The 20,639-nt window shown below is 34.7% G+C and overlaps 1 protein-coding gene across 1 annotated transcript; it reads left to right on the forward strand.

Moving 5' to 3' along the window:
• The first annotated feature begins 262 nt into the window (after positions 1-262).
• LOC113495180 lies at positions 263-9,674 on the forward strand. The gene is made up of 4 exons (XM_026873789.1): positions 263-359; positions 864-1,450; positions 1,675-1,860; positions 6,813-9,674. Exons 1-4 carry the CDS (start codon positions 263-265, stop codon positions 9,672-9,674), a joined length of 3,732 nt encoding a protein of 1,243 aa, XP_026729590.1.
• The last annotated feature ends 10,965 nt before the right edge of the window (positions 9,675-20,639 follow it).

The following is a 20,639-nucleotide window of genomic DNA, read 5'->3' on the forward strand; positions in this document are numbered from 1 at the left end:
TTATACTTACGACGTTACATCCTCAAGATTTAATACAACCTGTAGTTTCACTTCTCAATGTACTAGGCGTCGCACATAATTTTTAGAGCTGTGGAAATAAAAATCTAATTATTAAATTAAAATTCCTTGACAGCCTCGCTCCTTCTGTCAAACGTCATTCCTTTTTTATGTGCGGGCGTCGCAACACTGTGTGTTAGTAAAATATCAGTTTTTAGTTAATTTACAGTTTGTAAGTAGTAGAAAAGTGTAAAGTATAGTTATTATGGGAAAAAGAAGAAGAGATCGTTCTAAAATTCGACGAAAAATAAGACGCTTGGAACAAAGATTGCGCGACTCGTCAACAAGCCAGGACGAGGAAGGTTAGTGTACTTAATATATCTAGAACGTGCTTAATTTGAAAATCGAAATTAAGTTATTGGTTTCTTTTCAACTATTTTAATGTATTTCGAAAGATTTGACCTAAAAGTTTTTTTTTTGTTGTTTGACATCTACCTTCAATAAAATTGATATTTTAATATTGTCGTAATTTACAATTAACGTGCTTAATAAGTTTGTAATAAGATCTAGTTTTGGACGGATGGTCTTTATTTTCCTTGCATTAGAGATGTAGATATAAAATATAGGTCTCAGCGGCTGGAGATTTAAGTTTAAGTTTCTTACATGAGTTATACTCCGTGACACGAGCGCGGTTGATAACGATCTAGTCTAGTGGCGTATCGGCAATACGTACAATGACTTAAAAATTGCATTCTGCTTTCTTTAGCTTGTCAATATAAGTTAAGTGGCGTAACGTGAGTACGCACAAGAACTAATAGACAAGATGGTGACAACTCCGACAATTGTTTTCTTTCCTTTCCTTACAGAATATAATCGTTATTACGTAAGATCACCAACACCTGAGTCTCTGCGAAGGTCTTCGCATTCAGACGATGATTATGACTCTCATATTAGATCTGAGTTTGTGGTTCCTGATGGTCCGCATCAACAGTGTGACGTTGATCCTACAATTACTGCAGGAACATTCGATCCACCGGTACAGGATCCAGGCTCTAGTTCTAAAAAGGACTTAATATCGGCTTCAGAAGCATTACCGCCTGAAATATTAGAAGCGCTTGGTGATCCTACAGGCAAGGAAGAGGTCCTCGGCCCTCCCATTAATGAGGAGATCTCTAAACGTTGGGAAAGAATCCTGGTCGAAGGGTTAATAAAGGAGGAAAAGGAGACAGCATTAAAGAAAATTTTAACACCACAAAATTTTGTGTTGTCGAAAGCACCAAAGCTTAACTTAGAATTATGGGCCGTAATAAGTGACACTAGTAGGCATCGGGATAAACTCCTTGAGAAATCCCAGAACCAATTGGGGTTGGGAATCGCGGGTCTCTCCAATTTAGCCTCGTCTTTGATAAAAGAAGAACATTCAAAGGTAGAAATCTTAAAAAGGCTTTCAGAGGTGAGCCAGATCTTTTTAGATTTACACTATGAGAACACGCAACATAGAAGAAAGTTGATAACATCTGCGTTAGATAAAAAATTTACGTCTACTCTAACTGATGTAAGACGAGACGCATTTCTGTTTGGAGCTAACCTCGGAGAAAAAATAAAGGCCTCAAAAAAAGCCGAGAAATCAGGCCTTCAAATAAGGCGCAACAATATAAGCAATCCGTCTTCATCTAGACAGCAGTTAAACTGGAGAGGCCTACCCCGGTACCAAGCAAGCAGGGCTCCAAAACCGGGGGGGCCGAAACCGAGGTTCACGCCCCGCCAAGAATACTCAACACAGCAAGGTCGGCGACAGACAGCTGTGAACCGAGGCCAACCTACCCGGAGTTCGGATCACAGGACACGCAGGAACCAATAGAGGTAACTAGTGCTGGTAGATTGCAATATTTCATTGCCTGCTGGAAGGCCATAACCAAGGATGCAGTCGTGTTAGATTATATTAAGGGTGTAAAGATCCCTTTTGTCACTCAACCTTTTCAAAATTATGAACCTAGTAATCCTAGGTTCAGTAAGACTGAACTTAAGCATATGAAATTGTCTATTTCGAAGCTACTGTCTTCAGAAGCTATTAAAAGATGCAAACATGCGTCGGGTCAGTTCATATCAAATATATTCTTGATTCCCAAAAAAGACGGTTCGTTTAGATTCATTTTAAATTTAAAGTGTCTTAATAAATTTATCAATTCAGAGCAATTTAAAATGGAAGACATTCGTACTGCTACTAAGTTGATCAGTAAAGATAGTTTTATGACAGTTACAGACTTAAAGGAAGCGTATTTTCTAGTACCTATTCATGATACTAGTAAGAGATATTTGAGATTTAGACTTCAAGGTTCTATTTATGAATTTCAGTGTCTGCCTTTTGGCTTATCCACAGCACCTTACATTTTTACTAAATTAATGAAACCAGTTGTATCTCATCTTAGAAACAAAGGGTTGCTCCTTGTCATATATTTAGATGATTTGTTGTGTATAAACGAATCGTTTGATACTTGTTTAAAAAGTACAAAAATAGCGGTGGATCTTCTAGAAGAATTAGGGTTCATCATAAATAAAGAAAAAAGTAGCTTAGAGCCAAGACAAATTCAAAAGTTTTTGGGTTTCGAGATAAATTCACAGGATATGTGTCTGAGGCTGCCAGATAAAAAACGTCAAATAATATATGACCAAACAAAGCGAATCTCGAAGAAAAAGGTTATGATAATTAGAGACTTTGCTAAATACTTAGGTTTACTTTGCTCGGCTTGTCCAGCAATTTGTTATGGTTGGTTATATACAAAAAGTTTCGAACGTGAGAAAATGCTAGCTCTGCGTAATTCGGAAGACAATTATGATTGTATCATGCATCTTTCGCCCGGCCTAGGATCGGAGTTTACCTGGTGGAAAAATAACATATTAACATCAAGAAATCCAATACGTAGTGGTAGGTTTGCACTTGAAATCTTCTCAGATTCATCTCTTACGGGTTGGGGTATTTTTTGTAACGGAGTTCGTGCTCATGGCTTTTGGAGTCAAACGGAATCTAAAGAACAAATAAATCTTTTGGAGTTGAAAGCAGCTTTTATTGGCGTTAAATGCTTTGCTAAAGATCTATATGATAATGAAATTTTACTTAGAATCGATAATACGACTGCTATAGCTTATATCAATAAATACGGAGGAACTCATTACCCACATCTTAATAAGGAAGCCAGAAAAATTTGGCAATGGTGTGAGCATAGGAGTTTATTTGTATTTGCTTCCTACATCAAGTCTAAAGACAATACTGAGGCCGACCAGGAATCTAGACGAATTAATATTGATATTGAATGGAATTTAGCAATGTCTGCTTTTGAAAGGATCACAAATACTTTTGGTAATCCCCAAATTGATCTGTTTGCCACACGATTAAATACAAAATGTAAAAAATATATATCTTGGAAACCAGATCCTTCGGCTTATAACAAAGATGCATTTACAATAGACTGGTCACATTATTTTTTCTACGCGTTTCCTCCTTTCTCATTGATTCTTAAATCTTTAAGAAAGATAGTAACCGATAAAGCTACTGGTATTATGGTCGTACCTTATTGGCCTAGCCAGCCGTGGTACCCTTTGTTTTTATCTCTTTCCCAAAACCAAGTTATTTATTTAGATCCTAGTCCTTCATTGCTACTATCACCTTTCAGGACTCCACACCCACTTTGGAAGAGACTTACCCTGGTATCGTCAGTATTATCAAGCAATCATATATAAGACAATCGCTACCAGAGAGTGCTATAAATGTAATGATATCGTCATTGGCGGACAACTCTCTTAAACAATACAATGTAGTTATAAAAAGATGGTGGCAGTTTTGTGTTACAAAGAGAATCAGCATTTTTGATAACAGGGTATCGAACATTCTTGAGTTTTTGGTTAGCGAATATCACTTGGGGGCAAATTATTCTACCTTAAACACCTGTCGTTCGGCGCTTACATTAATTTTGGGAAAATGCATAAGTCAAGACGACCGAGTCATAAGGTTCATGAAAGGAGTTTTTAGGACTAAACCTTCCTTCCCTAGATACAAATGTACATGGGATCCTAATCTTGTGCTTGATCACCTTTCGAATTATTATCCAAACGAGAGCCTGACCTTGGCCTCGATGTCCAAAAAATTGGTAGCTCTGCTCGCGTTATCAACTGCACAACGTGTGCAGACGCTATCGCTAATTCGTCTGTCTAATATTAAAGTAAACAACACGAGGATAAAAATTAACATAAATGATTTAGTCAAAACTTCAGCTCCAAACAGAGCCTCACCTGTTTTAAGTATACCTTTTTTCAATCATAAAGAACAAATTTGCCCTGCAAAGACTTTGTCCGCCTATATAGAGGCAACTAAAGGTTTTAGGAGTTTGCCGCATACGGATAAGCTCATTCTCACGGCTAAAAAGCCAATACATAACGCCAGCGCTGCAACTATAAGTCGGTGGATTAAGAACGTATTGACTGATAGCGGTATTGATACTGATATTTTTAAATCTCATAGTACCCGCTACGCGTCGACCTCGGCGGCTAATCGTAAAGGTGTCTCAGTAGATATTATAAAACGAACTGCAGGATGGTCGGGGAATTCATTGACATTCGCCAAATTCTATAATCGGCCGATTGCCATTGATGAGGATAATGTATTTGCAGAGGCAATTTACAATAGTTAAATCATTTTAATCTATCGCAGAGAACGCTATTTCATTTTGTCGCAATTACTCTGATTCCATTTATTTTATTTTATTTGTGAAATAAAGATATTTTTTATTTATTTATAGTATTATAGTTTTATTATTATTCGATGACACGAAGCCAAAACAATCTCGTTTGATGAAGGCGCTAAACATCTACAGGTTGTATTAAATCTTGAGGATGTAACGTCGTAAGTATAATTAATGGTTAAACGAACTTACCTTAAGTGATGTTCGACCATAATTATACGAGACGTTACATCCAAAGAGATTTAAAGTCCCACCCGGACCCATAATCTGAAGCCCAAAAAGATAATCATCATCAAACGAGAAGGTATCTGTTGTAGTGCGGCTCTAAAAAGAATGACGTTTGACAGAAGGAGCGAGGCTGTCGAGGAATTTTAATTTAATAATTAGATTTTTATTTCCACAGCTCTAAAAATTATGTGCGACGCCTAGTACATTGAGAAGTGAAACTACAGGTTGTATTAAATCTTGAGGATGTAACGTCTCGTATAATTATGGTCGAACATCACTTAAGGTAAGTTCGTTTAACCATTAAATATGTAGCTATTTATTTTCACCTTTAACGCCTCTTCTTAATCTTAATCACTTCTGTGGGTGATCGATACACGAAAATGTACTTCAAAACGGCAAACATACATTGAACTATCCGATTAAATCTATAACCATAATTATCATCTATACATATACATAAAATGCCTGTTAGAACAGTGTTTTACTACATGCATGCATTGTATACGGTATATACAGAATAATGTTTATTTTACAATTTTTTACTGTCTCTTAGTTCCGGCTAATATCTGAAACGGCTGGACCGATTTAGGAAAAAGACAAAATACTAATTTATTTTATTTCGGTGATATTTAAAATAGAATTTGTTAAATTTAGGAGCAAGTAGAATACGCCAGTAATCACACAATTGATGAGCTATAAATAAATGCATCTGACGTTATTTTCGATGATCCTTTGCAAATGATGTTTATTGTGTAATTATGTAAAACAGTAGCGGTTCACTCAGGAAATTATCTATTTACAACTCCGAGCACGTTTTGGAAACAGGAACTGTGGCCTTGCACAATCTCTCAAAGGAAGAATGTGGCTATTGTGGAAGCGAGATGGCGAGATACAAAATGTAGAGTTCTATCTCTCTTCTACACTTAAAGAAGAGCCCTTTTAAGATGGTGGTATAATACTGGAGTATTCCTTAGCGGTGTAACAGACCATGTTTATTGGTCAACAAAACTTACAAGATTTTCGTTATGTAAATGGCCTGCGGTATTTTGGTATTAGTTAGGCGATAAATATAACTGATGTAAGGGCAATAATTGCGTCTAACTTTTAGAGGTCAGGCTGAAGTTACTGATATGTTGTGTAACGTATAGTCTGTAGTTCTATATAAAGTTGGAGATGTATTAGGTAATTGGAAACTTGGAATACAAGGAGTGCTATTTATATCATTCGAAGTGATAGAGATTTCTTTAGAATTCGTAGTTAGATGAAAATATAAATTGTATCTGGAACTTACAACATACTTAAACGGTAATGTGTGTGTATTTGTTCATAAATTTACATGGCATTTGCTGGCTGGCTTATGTTAACGGATTTTGGAAAAAAAAATGTTAAAAGAAAAATCATTTTAACTGAAGTTTGTACGGATTGTCCGTATTGAAGGTCTTTCAGTTACGCGTATGAATTTGTAGTCACAAGGTTATACTTAATAATTTAATTATTACACACTGCTGCCTAAATTGTGATGGAAACATCGTAAGGAATCCTGGATTGAAAATATAGGAACTTGATATCGCCAATGAGACATGAGCCAGAATTGTAATAAAACTTCAAATTTTAACCTTATTTACATGGATATAGGTGTGTTCCTAGTATGTGATTATATTGTTAATTATTACCAGCTTCGAAAAACCTACTCGGCATAGGCCTCCCTGTTTTTGAAATGACATAACTGACATCACCTTATCATTTATACTAATACATTTAATAAGATTGTATTATCTTGTATTAATATCATCATAACTAAATAGTTTTTAAACATAACAATTTTAATCCTTCTTATGATCATACCATCAGGGCATAGGCAACAATTTGTACATCGCAACACTAAACACGAGGACACTAAGAACCCACGAGAGTTTACTAGAACTAGAAAAATCCTTAGAAAACGTCAAGTTTGATATTTTAGGCGTCTGCGAAATGCGAAGACTAGGCGAAAAAATCGAAGAACATAACAATTATATACTGTACCATAAGGGAGACATTGCAGGCCAAAGGGGAGTAGGATTTCTAATAAAACGAACATTAAAGAAAAATATACAAGAAATAGTAGGAATATCTGATAGATTAGCCACACTCAGTTTAAAGCTTCCAGGGTATAAGAAGCCATGGAGTATCATACAGGCATACGCACCAACAGAGAAAGCAGGGTTGCCAGTGCTTGAAGCTTTCTATGAAGAATTGTCATCAACTTTAAAAAAGAACGCCGATAAATATATACTCTTGATGGGAGATTTTAACGCACAAATTGGAGCAAGACAAAATAACAACGAGACCATCCTTGGTAAATACGGCTATGGATCAAGAAGTCCGAATGGCCAAAAATTTGTCGAATTCCTAATGGAGCATAACCTACTAGTATTAAACTCATACTTCAAGAAAAACAACAAAAACAAATGGACCTGGATCTCCCCTGATGGCTGCTACAAAAATGAAATTGATTATATAATAACTAACTATCTTAAAGCTTTCACTGATACTAAGGTTATAAGCAACCTCAACTTCAATACGGACCACCGCATGGTACGCTGTTCTCTTCGAAAATCTCAGCCAAAAATACCTCGACACCACATGAAAGCTTTTAACACCGCAAATAAGCAGTCGAGCCAGAAAATATATAAGCCTTCCAACGAAATTTACACAACAATAACAAGCCGTGAAATAGAAACAACAGATAAATACGATACCCTAGAAAAAGAATTGCAAAGCGTGCACATTTCAAACAGCAATAACAAAAAAACTAACAAGTATCAACTTAGCGAAAATACCTTGCAACTAATAGATGAAAGAAAACAGCTTATAAATAGCAGAAACAAACAAGGAAACAGAAAACAAATTGCTGACAAAAGTAAAAAAATAAAAGAAAGCATAAGAAGGGATCGCAAAGTCAAGAGATTGAAGACATTAGAACACCACATCCAAAAAACAGGCGGAGTGAGAAAGGCCTTGAAAGAACTACGAGAAACAGGCAAAGAATGGATACCTAAACTCAAAAAAGGATCGAGAATTACTGCGATACGTCAAAAGATCCAAGACACAGCTACAAATTTCTATCGCCAACTGTATGCTAGCACCAGCATAGACCAGAATACAAAGGGCTGCTACGACGAGACGCCTGGCAAACGGTTCAGCCAAAGGAATTTGGAACCTGTAGAGGATATCCTGACATGCGAAGTGGAAAAAGCGATTATGAGTCAAAAGATGGAGAAGTCTCCGGGTCCAGATAAAATTTCCAATGAATTAATGAGGGGAAATATAGAAGAACTGACTCCAATCCTAACGAATATGTTCAACGAAATCTTAGTCAGTAGCCAGATCCCAAAACAATGGGCAGCATCACACATCATTCTGCTACACAAAAAAGGTGACAAAGAAAATGTAGAGAACTACAGACCAATAAGCCTCATGTCGAACGTTTATAAAGTGTTTGCAAAGGTAATACTCAATAGGATAAGCAAACTTTTAGACGAACAACAGCCAAGCGAGCAGGCTGGCTTTCGGAAAGGCTTTTCGACTATCGACCATATTCATACAATCAAACAGGTATTGGAAAAATATAACGAGTACAATAAGAAAATATATATAGCCTTCATTGATTACGCCAAGGCTTTTGACAGCTTAAACCATGAATATATATGGGAAAGTTTAGAAGAACAAGGAATACCAGAAACCTATATCAACATCATAAAAAGTATCTACTCCAACAGTAAGGCTAGAATACAATTGGAAACGCTAGGAAAAGAGTTTAGTATACAAAAAGGAGTGCGCCAAGGAGACCCTCTATCCCCGAAACTGTTCTCTGCTGTACTGGAAAATATATTTCGAAAATTAAATTGGGATGATTACGGTGTTAATATAAATGGGTCAAGACTTCACCATCTTAGATTTGCTGATGACCTAGTACTACTTGAGGAAAACCCTGAAAGTCTCGAGCACATGATTAACAATTTAAACGACGAAAGTATGAAAGTCGGGTTAAGAATGAACACCAAAAAGACCAAAATAATCACAAACACTACTGAAGTTACAATAAGAATTAAAGACGATGCTCTCGAATATGTCGAAGACTATATCTACTTGGGTCAAATGATATCTACAAAAGACCAAATGACGAAAGAAATTATTCTCAGGATTGCAACGGGCTGGAAAAAATACTGGTCGCTAAAAGAGATAATGAAATCCAAAGATCTGAGCATGTCTACAAAACGGAAAGCCTTCAACACCTGCGTATTACCTGTCTTAACATATGGTTGTGAAACTTGGGCCCTCACAAAAGCATACAGGGAAAAACTAGCAATCACACAAAGAGCAATGGAGAGGAGTATGATTGGCTGTAAACGTCAAGACAAGGTTAGGAACAGCGATCTAAGAAGAATAACAAAAGTTACAGACATACTCACTCGAATTGACCTCCAGAAATGGAGATGGACTGGCCACATGATGAGGGATAAAACAGGAAAATGGAATTGGAAAGTCACAGATTGGTATCCTAGAGATGGTAAAAGAAATCGAGGGAGACAACAAGTAAGGTGGGAAGATGAGCTCAGACTGACGGCCGGACCAAAATGGAGAAGGGTTGCCCAAGACAGGCAACAATGGAAATCACTGGAGGAGGCCTTTGCCAAAAGGCACACTGAATTAAGAGACTTTTTACTATAAGTTTTGTGATAATTTTTTGTAATATCTTAGTTCAGAATAAAGGGCTTTATTATTATTATTATTATTATGATCATACCCGTTCTATTTCGGGAGCAATAAAAGTATTTAGCTCCCGATCTTATTTTATTAATTATTCTTAAAATATACATATTTACAGTTTGCTAAGTGCCAAGATTGGAAGCGTCTTAATAGCCACGGCCTCATTAGTATGCATAAAGTACTCTTAAAGTGTTTAAAATTAAAAGTTGAAGTGGATTGGTATGTTCGATCGATTTTTAAATACCTTTTGCAAAATCACTTTTGCAAAATGTGGTGACGATATAAATAAAGTTTTGGATATAATGTACTTAAGTTAACGAGATTTTGTATAGGATGGAGTAGATAATAACGGCTTTTGAAGAAGTCATTAGTTATCATCCATGGACCAGTTGCTTCAATCATTTGGTGTTTAATAAAAAAACAAAATATATGTTTTCACGGGCGTTTAAACTCAAGTATTAAGGATGTACCTATGAGTATCTTTTAGCTCTCACTATTTAATCAGTTGTCTTGTAGTAGAATTGCTTAGTTTGAGACCAGATGGCGTTTTATGAAATTTGTAAACGTATAAACGATACAACATCTTTTAAATATCGAAATTTGGTTTCATTTTTTTTCAGTAGCTTTGGCGAAGATTTATGTCCATCATTAAAACATTTAAGAAGCTTTTCAGAACGAACTTACTATCGAACCTATCTTCATTTAAAAAGGATTTATTCAACAGAGATTTGTGTCTTAAGAGCAAAGTATAGAAAAAAAAATAAGAATCATTAAAAAGACATATAACATTTACAAAAGCATATTTTTCCTCAACCCGTGTTTAGTTTGCTTACACGACATCTTATTCTTGTTATTTTTGTCAAAGGAAATCCGCTGTAGGCCCAGACCCTAAAGGAAACCAGAAATATTTATTGCCTTAACGCGATAAGCAAATTTTTCCACCTCCTATTTCAAACAGATTTGTTGGGGCGTAAATAAAATGTTTCAAGTGATGGATTCCCGTAGCCTTAAGTAAGACACTTAATGTTTTTTTCATTATTTCTAACATAGAATGACGTATATACTTTGTATACATGGAAAAGCAACATTAAACGTAACGAAAAAAACTAATTCAGAACCCGTATTCAATAAACTTTTGAAATTACAGCACTTCACGTTTCATTTGATATTCCCCAATTTCCTAAAAAAGAAAACATTTTTGTTCGGACACTTTACATTTCAAACAAATTGAAACTCAACACCATGTAATTCGAATAAAACTGACCTGTATAGAATAATATTGTTACAATAGGTTCAAGTAGAAATGCTATGCGATACTTGTGAAAAAGGCTAAGAATAGGCTAAAACGTACCAGAATGACAGGCTTTTGACAAGTGACGAGACCAAGACCTTTCAGTGCAATTTGAGCAAATAGCGTTCAGTCAAGCTTGTAGAAATATAACTGTCAATAGACTTATGACTCTATTAACAAAATTCAAACTACTGTAATCTCTACATAAAAAGAAGTGGAGGCAAAGAAGAGAGAGAAATAATGCTTAAGCAAATGAACCCTTTAAATGACTTGTTACCTATTCTATAGCTTAGGCAACTTTCATAAAAACTGAATAATGTGATATAATGCTAAATGTTACACGTGTCAAAGTTGTTAACGTATTAAGGCATACTGAGGCAAAGCAACACGTGCTCTCGAGAAATATTTAAAATCTTCAACCAAATAATATTATTTTGAATACAATTTATTGTACACGAGGTTTCAACGGATTTCCTTTTATGCATTGAAGTTCAGAAATCGACAGAAGTTTTACACTGAATGCCTTTGAAAGGACTGACAGCTTCATTCTGTAACATTTCTGCAATTTACACGTGTGTATCATGTTCATTGTTGGACCTCTTGCATTTACCCGGAATTTTATTTACAGAGTGTACCCATTTTAAAATTTTGTATTGAACTGCATATGTTAGAAGATCACTCCCATATCACCTTCCCTTCACCTTTCACCACAGGCTGATAGACACGTGTCACTTTAAATAACCCTCTTCTTGCGTCGGGGTTAAAAATAGACATTGCCTGTGCCAAATGTTTTTTTAAAACCCTAGGCAAATAAATCACACAATTGTGCTTATCGCAAAATCATTGGACCTGGGTGGGAATCGAACCGACAGCCTCTGGTGAAGCAGTTATTGCTAACAACCACAAGACCAAAAACCCAGTGGAATTTGAAGGGATAATACTGTTTATTCACTAATTTATTCTACGGCCGTCTACATAGTTTCTTAACAAATTAGATAAAGCTCTCACGCACTATTTAGTGTTAAAAAGACGGTTCTCACATAATTCTGTCTACTCGAGATTCTCACCACAGTGTCCAACTTTGAGTTTTGTTTGTTCAGGTATGGTACAAGTTACAAGCTTATGGTACCTACTTAAATAAGGCGATAGAAAACTATGACTAACAACAATTGATGTAGAATCGAATATAGAATGGTGTAAAAATGAACCCTGAGGATACGCTTTCAGAGTTCCTTTTGCAAAGATGAATATCCAGTCAGAATAGTATTAAATACCTTTCTTCATCCATGGTTATGTAGCTTTATTATAGTGGCATAAAAATAAATGTATCAATAAAACTCGTGGGATTTTTTTTGTAGATATTAACAGCTGTTTTATTTTTTCTAATTCAGAACCTCTAAACAAGTGTGAGTTGTGACTGTCAAATAATTTGTAATAAAATAATATATCTTTCAAATTAGATCAGACTGCACATGATGAGACAGATACAGCACAATTGTTTTCTGCGCCAACTTTAATAATCAACCAATCAACCGAGCGAACTCCAAACCGGTAAATTCTGTCCCTTGGACCACACTAACTAACGTAGCCGACGTGCCGTACATCAACAGCTGTCTCCAGTTGAAGGTGTTACCTTACTCGTTTACGCTAATAAAGTATCCTCCGTCGCATACTGATCGAATTCGAAGAGGTCCACTTAATTTATGGTACTATTCAACCTCCTTCCGCTATCCGTTAACATTGGCAATTGTAACTTCAAATTTGCTGATTTTGCAGCCTTTTTTGTGACTGTTGTTTGTTCGTTTTAGCTTTTTTGTGCTTTGAGCTTTTATGTTTGTTGCACGATTTGGAATTTATAGAAACTGTGACGAGTGATTCCAAATCATTAGTCACTCTAAGCTTTATGTCTTAGTTGTTATCAACAAGGGCTGACATCTAGTTAACATTAATTATTTAATAAGTTTCCTGTTTAATAAGTTAAATCGATTATTGCAATGTTTTACGTATTTGAGTATTAATTAAGAAAGCTAATATAAGTCTAATCTCACTCCTTTTTTAAAAAAAGTTTCCAAAACAATTAAACTGAACAGAACATGATCTGCTCTAATATGACACGCTTTTTACAAAATTAACTTGCAACTCTAAACATTAACATTCAGAAGTAATATTATACCTCATCAACCAAGCCGTATTATCCCCTGTAACTACCAATTCTGTTAATACGTCATGATCTGAGGCGGTATGAATATTCATTAGAATTTACACTGGACGCGAGACGTTCCCTAATTAACCCCACACAGCGTATCGCACGAGATGAAACGTGTAGGATAGAGTTTGACTGAGAAAATTCGGTCAAAACATTTATTGATGTTTGAGCCAGCCTAAGTAATCGGTATCAGGATACAGTTGTCATAATTATATTCGTTCATAAGAGTTCCGATGTGAAGTTAAAATGTGGATACTGCTGAGGCATCGCTGTCTATCCTTCTGTCCGCCCGTCTATCATCAGGCTTTATATCATGAATCGTGATAAATAGGCTGTTGAATTTTTCACAGACGCTTTTGTGATGAAGTTACAAAAATATTTACTAAAAAAATAATTTGTTGATCTTCAAACTTTTTGTATGAAACCCTGCCTCGCATGTCCAATGTTGACTGATTTTTTTTAGCAGCTATTTTTATCATAAACACCTCCTGGACACAGCAACAAACATGTTATTTTGCTGACAAAAATGGATAGTATAGACTTTTTATTATAGAATAATAATACCGAATAGATTTGATAACATTTTTTCTTACTTGTGAACAAAGACTTTCCGTTTTCTTTTTCGTATCAACTATACAATAAACAATAATATCTATTGTAAAAGGGGAAGGCCACTCGTAGGGGATAAAAGGCGATTATCAAAAGGGATTTATGACGCGATTGTAAGTGGAAATGCTTGTAGTTTGGTCCTTAGCAGGAGTTGTGACCTTTTTGGTGTTTCACAAAGAAGGCCGACTGTCGAGTATTACTTATAAGTGAAGTTGTTTAAAAAGTGCATGGTCATTGTTAAAATAATCATTTTTAGATACTATATGAAGCATCATCTGAAAGTGGAAATAATGTTTATTAAACAAAGTTACAGATCTCCTTACAAGCTAAATCTTTTATGGTATTGTTCTGATATCTAATTACAGAACTAGCTTGTTATATACAGGTCCTTTGTTATGAATTGACTCTGACTAGGACATAATGAAATATGTCGAGCTGTTCGTTTTATGATACAATACCTATGTAAAAAGAGAATATTTTATATTATGTATAAAGATATATGAACTAAGTCCGTAAGTGGGTAAACGCTGTAAACATCTTAGAAATGAAAGCATTAGTAACAACTTGCTCAACAAGCGAATCCAGGATTTTTCTGAAAATTGTATGACAGAAAAAAGTAATTTTTTTAATTTATTACAGAAAAATATGCAACATACCACTCACAATAACCCTCCGTACTTCAAGTAATATTGTGAAGTATGTATGAATTTCGTATAATGTTGTCTCAAGCAAGCTTCATAACGAAGTCAAGAATTTACTCGCTGCAATACACTACACGAATCAAATTGTTACATTATTTAAAGTGCAATAGTATCTTATGTATAGTAAAGAGTTATTATTTCGCTTTAATATTTCGTAGCGTAAAATTACATGAATAAATACTTGGATAAGTTACAATATTCCAATTCAATAATGTAGTATTTGCGATAAATGGTAGAATTAAACAATAAGTACAATCAGGATAATATTTTATTAGTAATTTTAAAATCAGTTTATTGTCACGTTAATAAATTGATAAGTTACTAATTCAAAAATTTTGTTAGGAATTTTAAAATCAGATTAATATCACGTTAATAGGTAAATTGAAAAGTTACTCTAAATATCAAAATTCAAAATACTAATCTCTTGGCACCTGTCATTCAAAATAAACTATTGAAATGAGATTATATTATTGAAACTAAAAACTTTATCATAATTATACAAAAAGGAAAGTTTGTTGACTACCAGAATAGACCTAGACTTTTTGTTTTCATTCGAACGCATTAAATTAAATTATCGAACGCCTTTTGAATTTTACTCACATCGTATTTTCTATAATATTGTAACGGCAAAGACGCAACCTTTTCAAATCAACTTTTTAAGAACGGCATACGAAAAAAGTCAAGAATGTTTTAAATCGAGCTGTCATGTCTTATACCTACATTTGAACAGGGCACAGAAAATTTCAAGTTTCGTAAAAAAAATTGCCAATTTAAAAAAAAGACATTATTTTATGAAATTACCACAATCTGATAAAAATAGTGTAGCAAGCCTAATTAAGTGACACAAAAAAAACACTACAATGGGTAGAAGCTGCATCATCTTATTAATACTGGTAGTATTCTTCCAATAAAGATTTTTAAGCTTTTATGTGGAGGGTCCACTACCACTCGGGTTCCTATTACAGCCATGAACGGCCCCTTTCTTTGATGAGACTAACCGCAACGTAGCTATTTGCTTAAGGGACGTGTTCATATTTGTGTTGGCTACTTATGTTTGTCGACTGAGTGACGTGAGTAAATAATACTAATTTTGAGCTTTTAAATCATGTGCAAAGTGTAGTCTTCAGATGAAAATATTTGTTGTGTATATAAAGTGGATGTTCCATTTATTCCACCAAAAATAAATTTACATAGATACTCTTATTAACAGCAGATTTAGTTGATCCTTTATGATAATGTTAAGTTTCGTTTTTTACACACATATCTACATATAATGGAAATACGCATTACAAACCTAGCTTAATTTATAATATACTAGCTAGTTTTGCCGAATTTTTTTTTTCTAGTTGTATGTATTTTTAATGCCTTAAAAAAAAACAAACAATTTCGTCCAAAAACTAAAATATTTTTTTTTAGTGTAGGCAACCCTTATCACTTAGGGGTATGAAAAATCGTTGTTGTTCTATTCTCAGACTTACCCAATATGTATACAAAATTTCATAAAAATCGGTCGAACTGTTTCGGAGGAGTACGGTAACTAACATCGTGACACGGGAATTTTATATATTAGAAGATTTTCGCGTCAACTTTGATTCCACGTAATGCCAATAAAATTGAATTATTATCAAATCACTGAACCTGTTTGGAAAGGCTCAAACGTGGTGAGTAATGGCTCGATGATGTGTTTATATTTATTTATTCTGTATTTTTAAATGTGGGGACTACAAACTCGTTAGCTTATTGCGAGATGTCGGTGAATAAGATCTGGAAATTATAAAGGTCAAGTTTTTATATAGGTATAAAATATATTCAAAAAAAATTGATGAGAGAGACAAAAAATAATAATTTAACACATTGATATAGTCATCAACATCACAATATTGAGTTAAAAGTCTTGTTACCATTGTCTGAAATATATTGGCAAAAGGAGTAAGACACTGAAGAACAATGTTAGAATAAGTGACTTCATAAAATAATTTGTATATTGTGCGAAGCCTTTGCCCAGCAATGGGATGAAAAGCAGGCTACATTGTGTGTAGATACTATTTAATTGAAGCAGCGTATGTCAATCCCGCTCTACACCGATTCGATGGTAAAAAGCTGCCATTGAAACTCGATATTATAAAAAAACCAATTGCCATCGTTCTCTTATTCTTCCACTTAATAGTTTTAAAAGATCTCAGTAATAAATAAACGAGATACAAGAAGGCATTTGCTTCTAACAAGTCAATAAATCACGGCTCACAGGCCGCTGTCGGTAACCCTATATAAACACCAGCATCATTCGCTTAAAACCAAAGATTTATTTGCTTTTCCATCGGCTTTTGTAATCCATAAAACCTTCGTGTAAACTGTGAAGAATTTTAAATAGTTCCGCCTGTTGATAAAACTATAACAGCTTTTGTTTATTATATTGCGGATTTTTATCAACTTTGCCATATTAGTGTTTTTTTGCAACTACTAATTGTTTTGCTATTTTTAGAGAGCCAAGAGTCCAAACACAAAACCCTATTGCTGAATCACCGCTGACTGTTCCTTTATCACCGGACTGAGAGTGTATCTCATGAGTCAAGTTTTTACAGACAGCTTATAAAATGGCGGTATACTGGTAGGTATATTATAAAATTTATACAATTCCAGTATAAAAAGAAAAAGTATATGCAAGCATAATTTTATTCATTCAAATGACTTTTTATCCAATAATGTTCTTTTGGCGTATTGTAATTTTGTTTTATAGCCTGTGTAGCATCCCACAGCTGGACAAAGGCCTCCCCCTTTTTCTTCCAGACCACTCTCAGTTTTTGCAATTTCTGCCCACGTGTGCGTGTATCTCGTGGGATATCTCGGTGGCAATGACCTCCCTGTTGTCCGCTGTTGATTTTAGCGATTATAAATTCCCATACACGTGGTTCGCCGTAAAGGATTTACATTTCAGCCTTTTTTCGGCTCTTCTCTTTGTTGAATCTTTACTTGGCTATGATTTATAACCAACCTCGCGTTGGTATGCTTCAAATTTCAAGTGCATCTGAATTAGAAATTCGTAGGTTACATAATCTTACACATTGGCCGGAACAGTTTTGGTTCCAGAATCTCCTGGGGAAGATTGTGATGCCCTCCTAAGATAGAAACTACGTCTAGCCTTAATATTGAATGACTTATGCACGTCTTGGGAATACAGTTTTGTCTAAACTGTTCATATACTATCACTTCTCCAGGGGTACACCCACCCACAGAAAGACTATTAAATTGTTTTAAGATGTCGCTCTGCATCGCGTAGTGTCCTGTCTTGTTTCTGCAACTGTAGCAATATTACTTTATGAAACGATAGTCTTAAACAGTTTTCATGTAATTACTGCAACGTTTAAGTCTCTATAAATACGAGACAATTTCGAGTCTCAATTCACTTTAGTGTAAATTCTATGAACTAACTGACAAAATAAAGCGAACCATTAGTCAATTCAAGTTTCCTCACGATATCGTATCGTGTCGTGTCGTATACTGAAATCCCTAACCCGCACTAAGCTAGGGTGGTGAGTAATGCTCAAACCTTTCCTATATGGTAAGTTCCCCAAATCCTTTCACAATTCTCTATACTAGGTCACATTGAACCAGGGCGTATGCTTTCTGATCATCCCGCCACCACTTTATAAGCGACGGCGTCATCTATACGCTGGCTCCCATTGTGTGTCCCACGGCTCACGTGATTATAATATTACTTTCATTCAAATATGAGAGTAACACATTGTGACAACCACAATAATACGTGTAACTTGACTCATGCTACTAAAACACCCATTAAAACTACAGTAACTAATTAGGAGGCCTGTCTGTTTGATTGTTTGTTTTCACTTAGGAGGATTATATGTACCTACTGTACATAACAGTCGTGTGTCCTAAGATAAATTGAAAACAAGTTATGTTGAAAACGGGACTTCTATTAGAAAACATTATTGTTTTATAATACAGATGGTTTTCTTGTCGTATTGGAAACGAGAAAACTTAAGAAAAAAAAATAGCATATCCGGCTAACTCGTTTTGACAGGTATTTGTGAATCCAAACGGTCCAGGGGCCACTGAAACGCATACAAACAAAAAAACATTCAAATCAGTCAAAGTATGCAGGTAAAATAATTAAAAAGGCATTTTTTTATTTATACTTTTTAACTAAAACTTCTAAAATTGTAACTGCAATAATTATAAAAAACACTCACAGAGTTTGCCTCAGAATAACACTAAGAGAACATGGTTTTGAAAGATACTAATTAATTATTTCATTATTTCCAAACAGATAAAATTTAGTTTTATTTGTTGGCAAACAGTGTTTAGTTAGTGAAACATAAATAATATTGAATAATTATAATAATTTATATTAAGTATCAAGTCTAAGAAACGAATCATCCTTCATCAAAATCTCACATCATGTCTCTAAGTAGAACAATTAATAAAATAACTAGATCAAGGCGAGAACAGTCTGGAATGAAACAGAAGCATAAAATCCACAGGTGAGTGAAGTTTTACGAGGAATAAATTACGTGTATGAAATTACTGTTTTATATGAGACTCGTAAACGCGGGCATTATTGCGAAAGTGTTGGATCTGTTCATATGAAGATTATGTATCGCGTGATGAGTTTGAAGCTGTGATAACACGTGTCGGCAACAAAACGCGGCTGGCGTCACCCGGCGGTAAGGTTTAGTCAGTAAGAGTCAGACACTACCCGTTCCCTCCCCCGAGCGAGCAAGTGTCTAAGAGGATTGATTCCCACCTATCAAAAAAAGGACTGCCAAGTCAATAATCTCTTCGATATCAAGGCATGCAACGATATATAATAAGAAACGTTGTTTAAAAAATAAATATCACTATTTCCATATTTCAAAAGCCAATAAACATGGTTCTTCTGCGCCAGATCTCTCTCTGATCGCATCAAATTTCCGCCATTTTAAAATACCATTTTTATATTTGGTTTTTCTCATGATATAAATCCTTCCGTCAATAATTTTAAAATATCGCCTATATATTGGCTAGCCACTGACACGCTTCAGTTGCAAGCACAATATTAAAACGTAAACTAGCCCAATATACATAAATTCAGGAAAAATATACACTTTATATCATATCAGCTATCTAGCCGTTCATGTCATGCGAAACTTTTGCTGTTAGCGTTTGTGACGTCACATGCCAGTAGAATTTTATATTATCTCATTTCATGATGAAAACCTTTGCCCGCTGTAGATAGCTCTCTTGACATTATATTTTCAAAATAAATAAACATTCGTCTTTTAAAAAGGAGGTAGTGCTTTGTTATAGTTAATGTTCATGTGGAAATATAAAGAAAATGTCTAGGCTGTGTATAAAATAATGTCTTTATTCAATTAAATGTCAGCTATTCCGTGAAAACTTAAAAGTTTTTTTTTAAGATCTAAAGTCACAAAGCCTTGGTAACAGTAATTTCATATAATATTTTATGACGTGAAACAAGCAGAAAGATGTTTATACAACAAATCTGAAATATTTAAAATAATATTTAACAAAGAAATATCTCCACAATTCAAAATATCAACTAGTTAAATTCATAAAGTTAAACAACAATCCGATGGTAAATGAAATAAAAGATAGATTAAGGTCCCGTTTGCGAAAGTCAAATTGTTTTCCTCCCGAAATTGGTTCATCTTTATCATTGAAACGAATTTGGAGAATTTTCATTGGAGCAATATATTTCTGTAGGCAGGACTACTGCATGGGTGATTAATTGGATGAATTTACTGCTTGTCTCGATTTCGGACTTATCTTACCGAACGAATGAATTCAGCGTTATTCTAAATTAGCGTCGATTTAAAAGAAAAAAGATAACGCCTTGGTTTGTTCCGTTTTTCTTCTTACCCCAAAGTTATTCAAACAAAACCCGATCATATATTTTTAATTAAATTTCTGTGCATTGAAAAAGCCAGTCAGTTTAGGTAAATGTGGTCTTACCATACGTCATTATAGAAATCAGTATTACATTAATGTGCCACGACTGGGTACAGGCCTCTTCGGACATGGGGTAGATTTAAGCATTTACCACGCGATTGCAGATTCCTTTATTTTGAATCCAGGTTACCTCACGATGTTTTCCATCA

Source organism: Trichoplusia ni, chromosome 6, assembly GCF_003590095.1.
Source record: "Trichoplusia ni isolate ovarian cell line Hi5 chromosome 6, tn1, whole genome shotgun sequence".
In the NCBI taxonomy this organism is placed as follows: domain Eukaryota; kingdom Metazoa; phylum Arthropoda; class Insecta; order Lepidoptera; family Noctuidae; genus Trichoplusia; species Trichoplusia ni.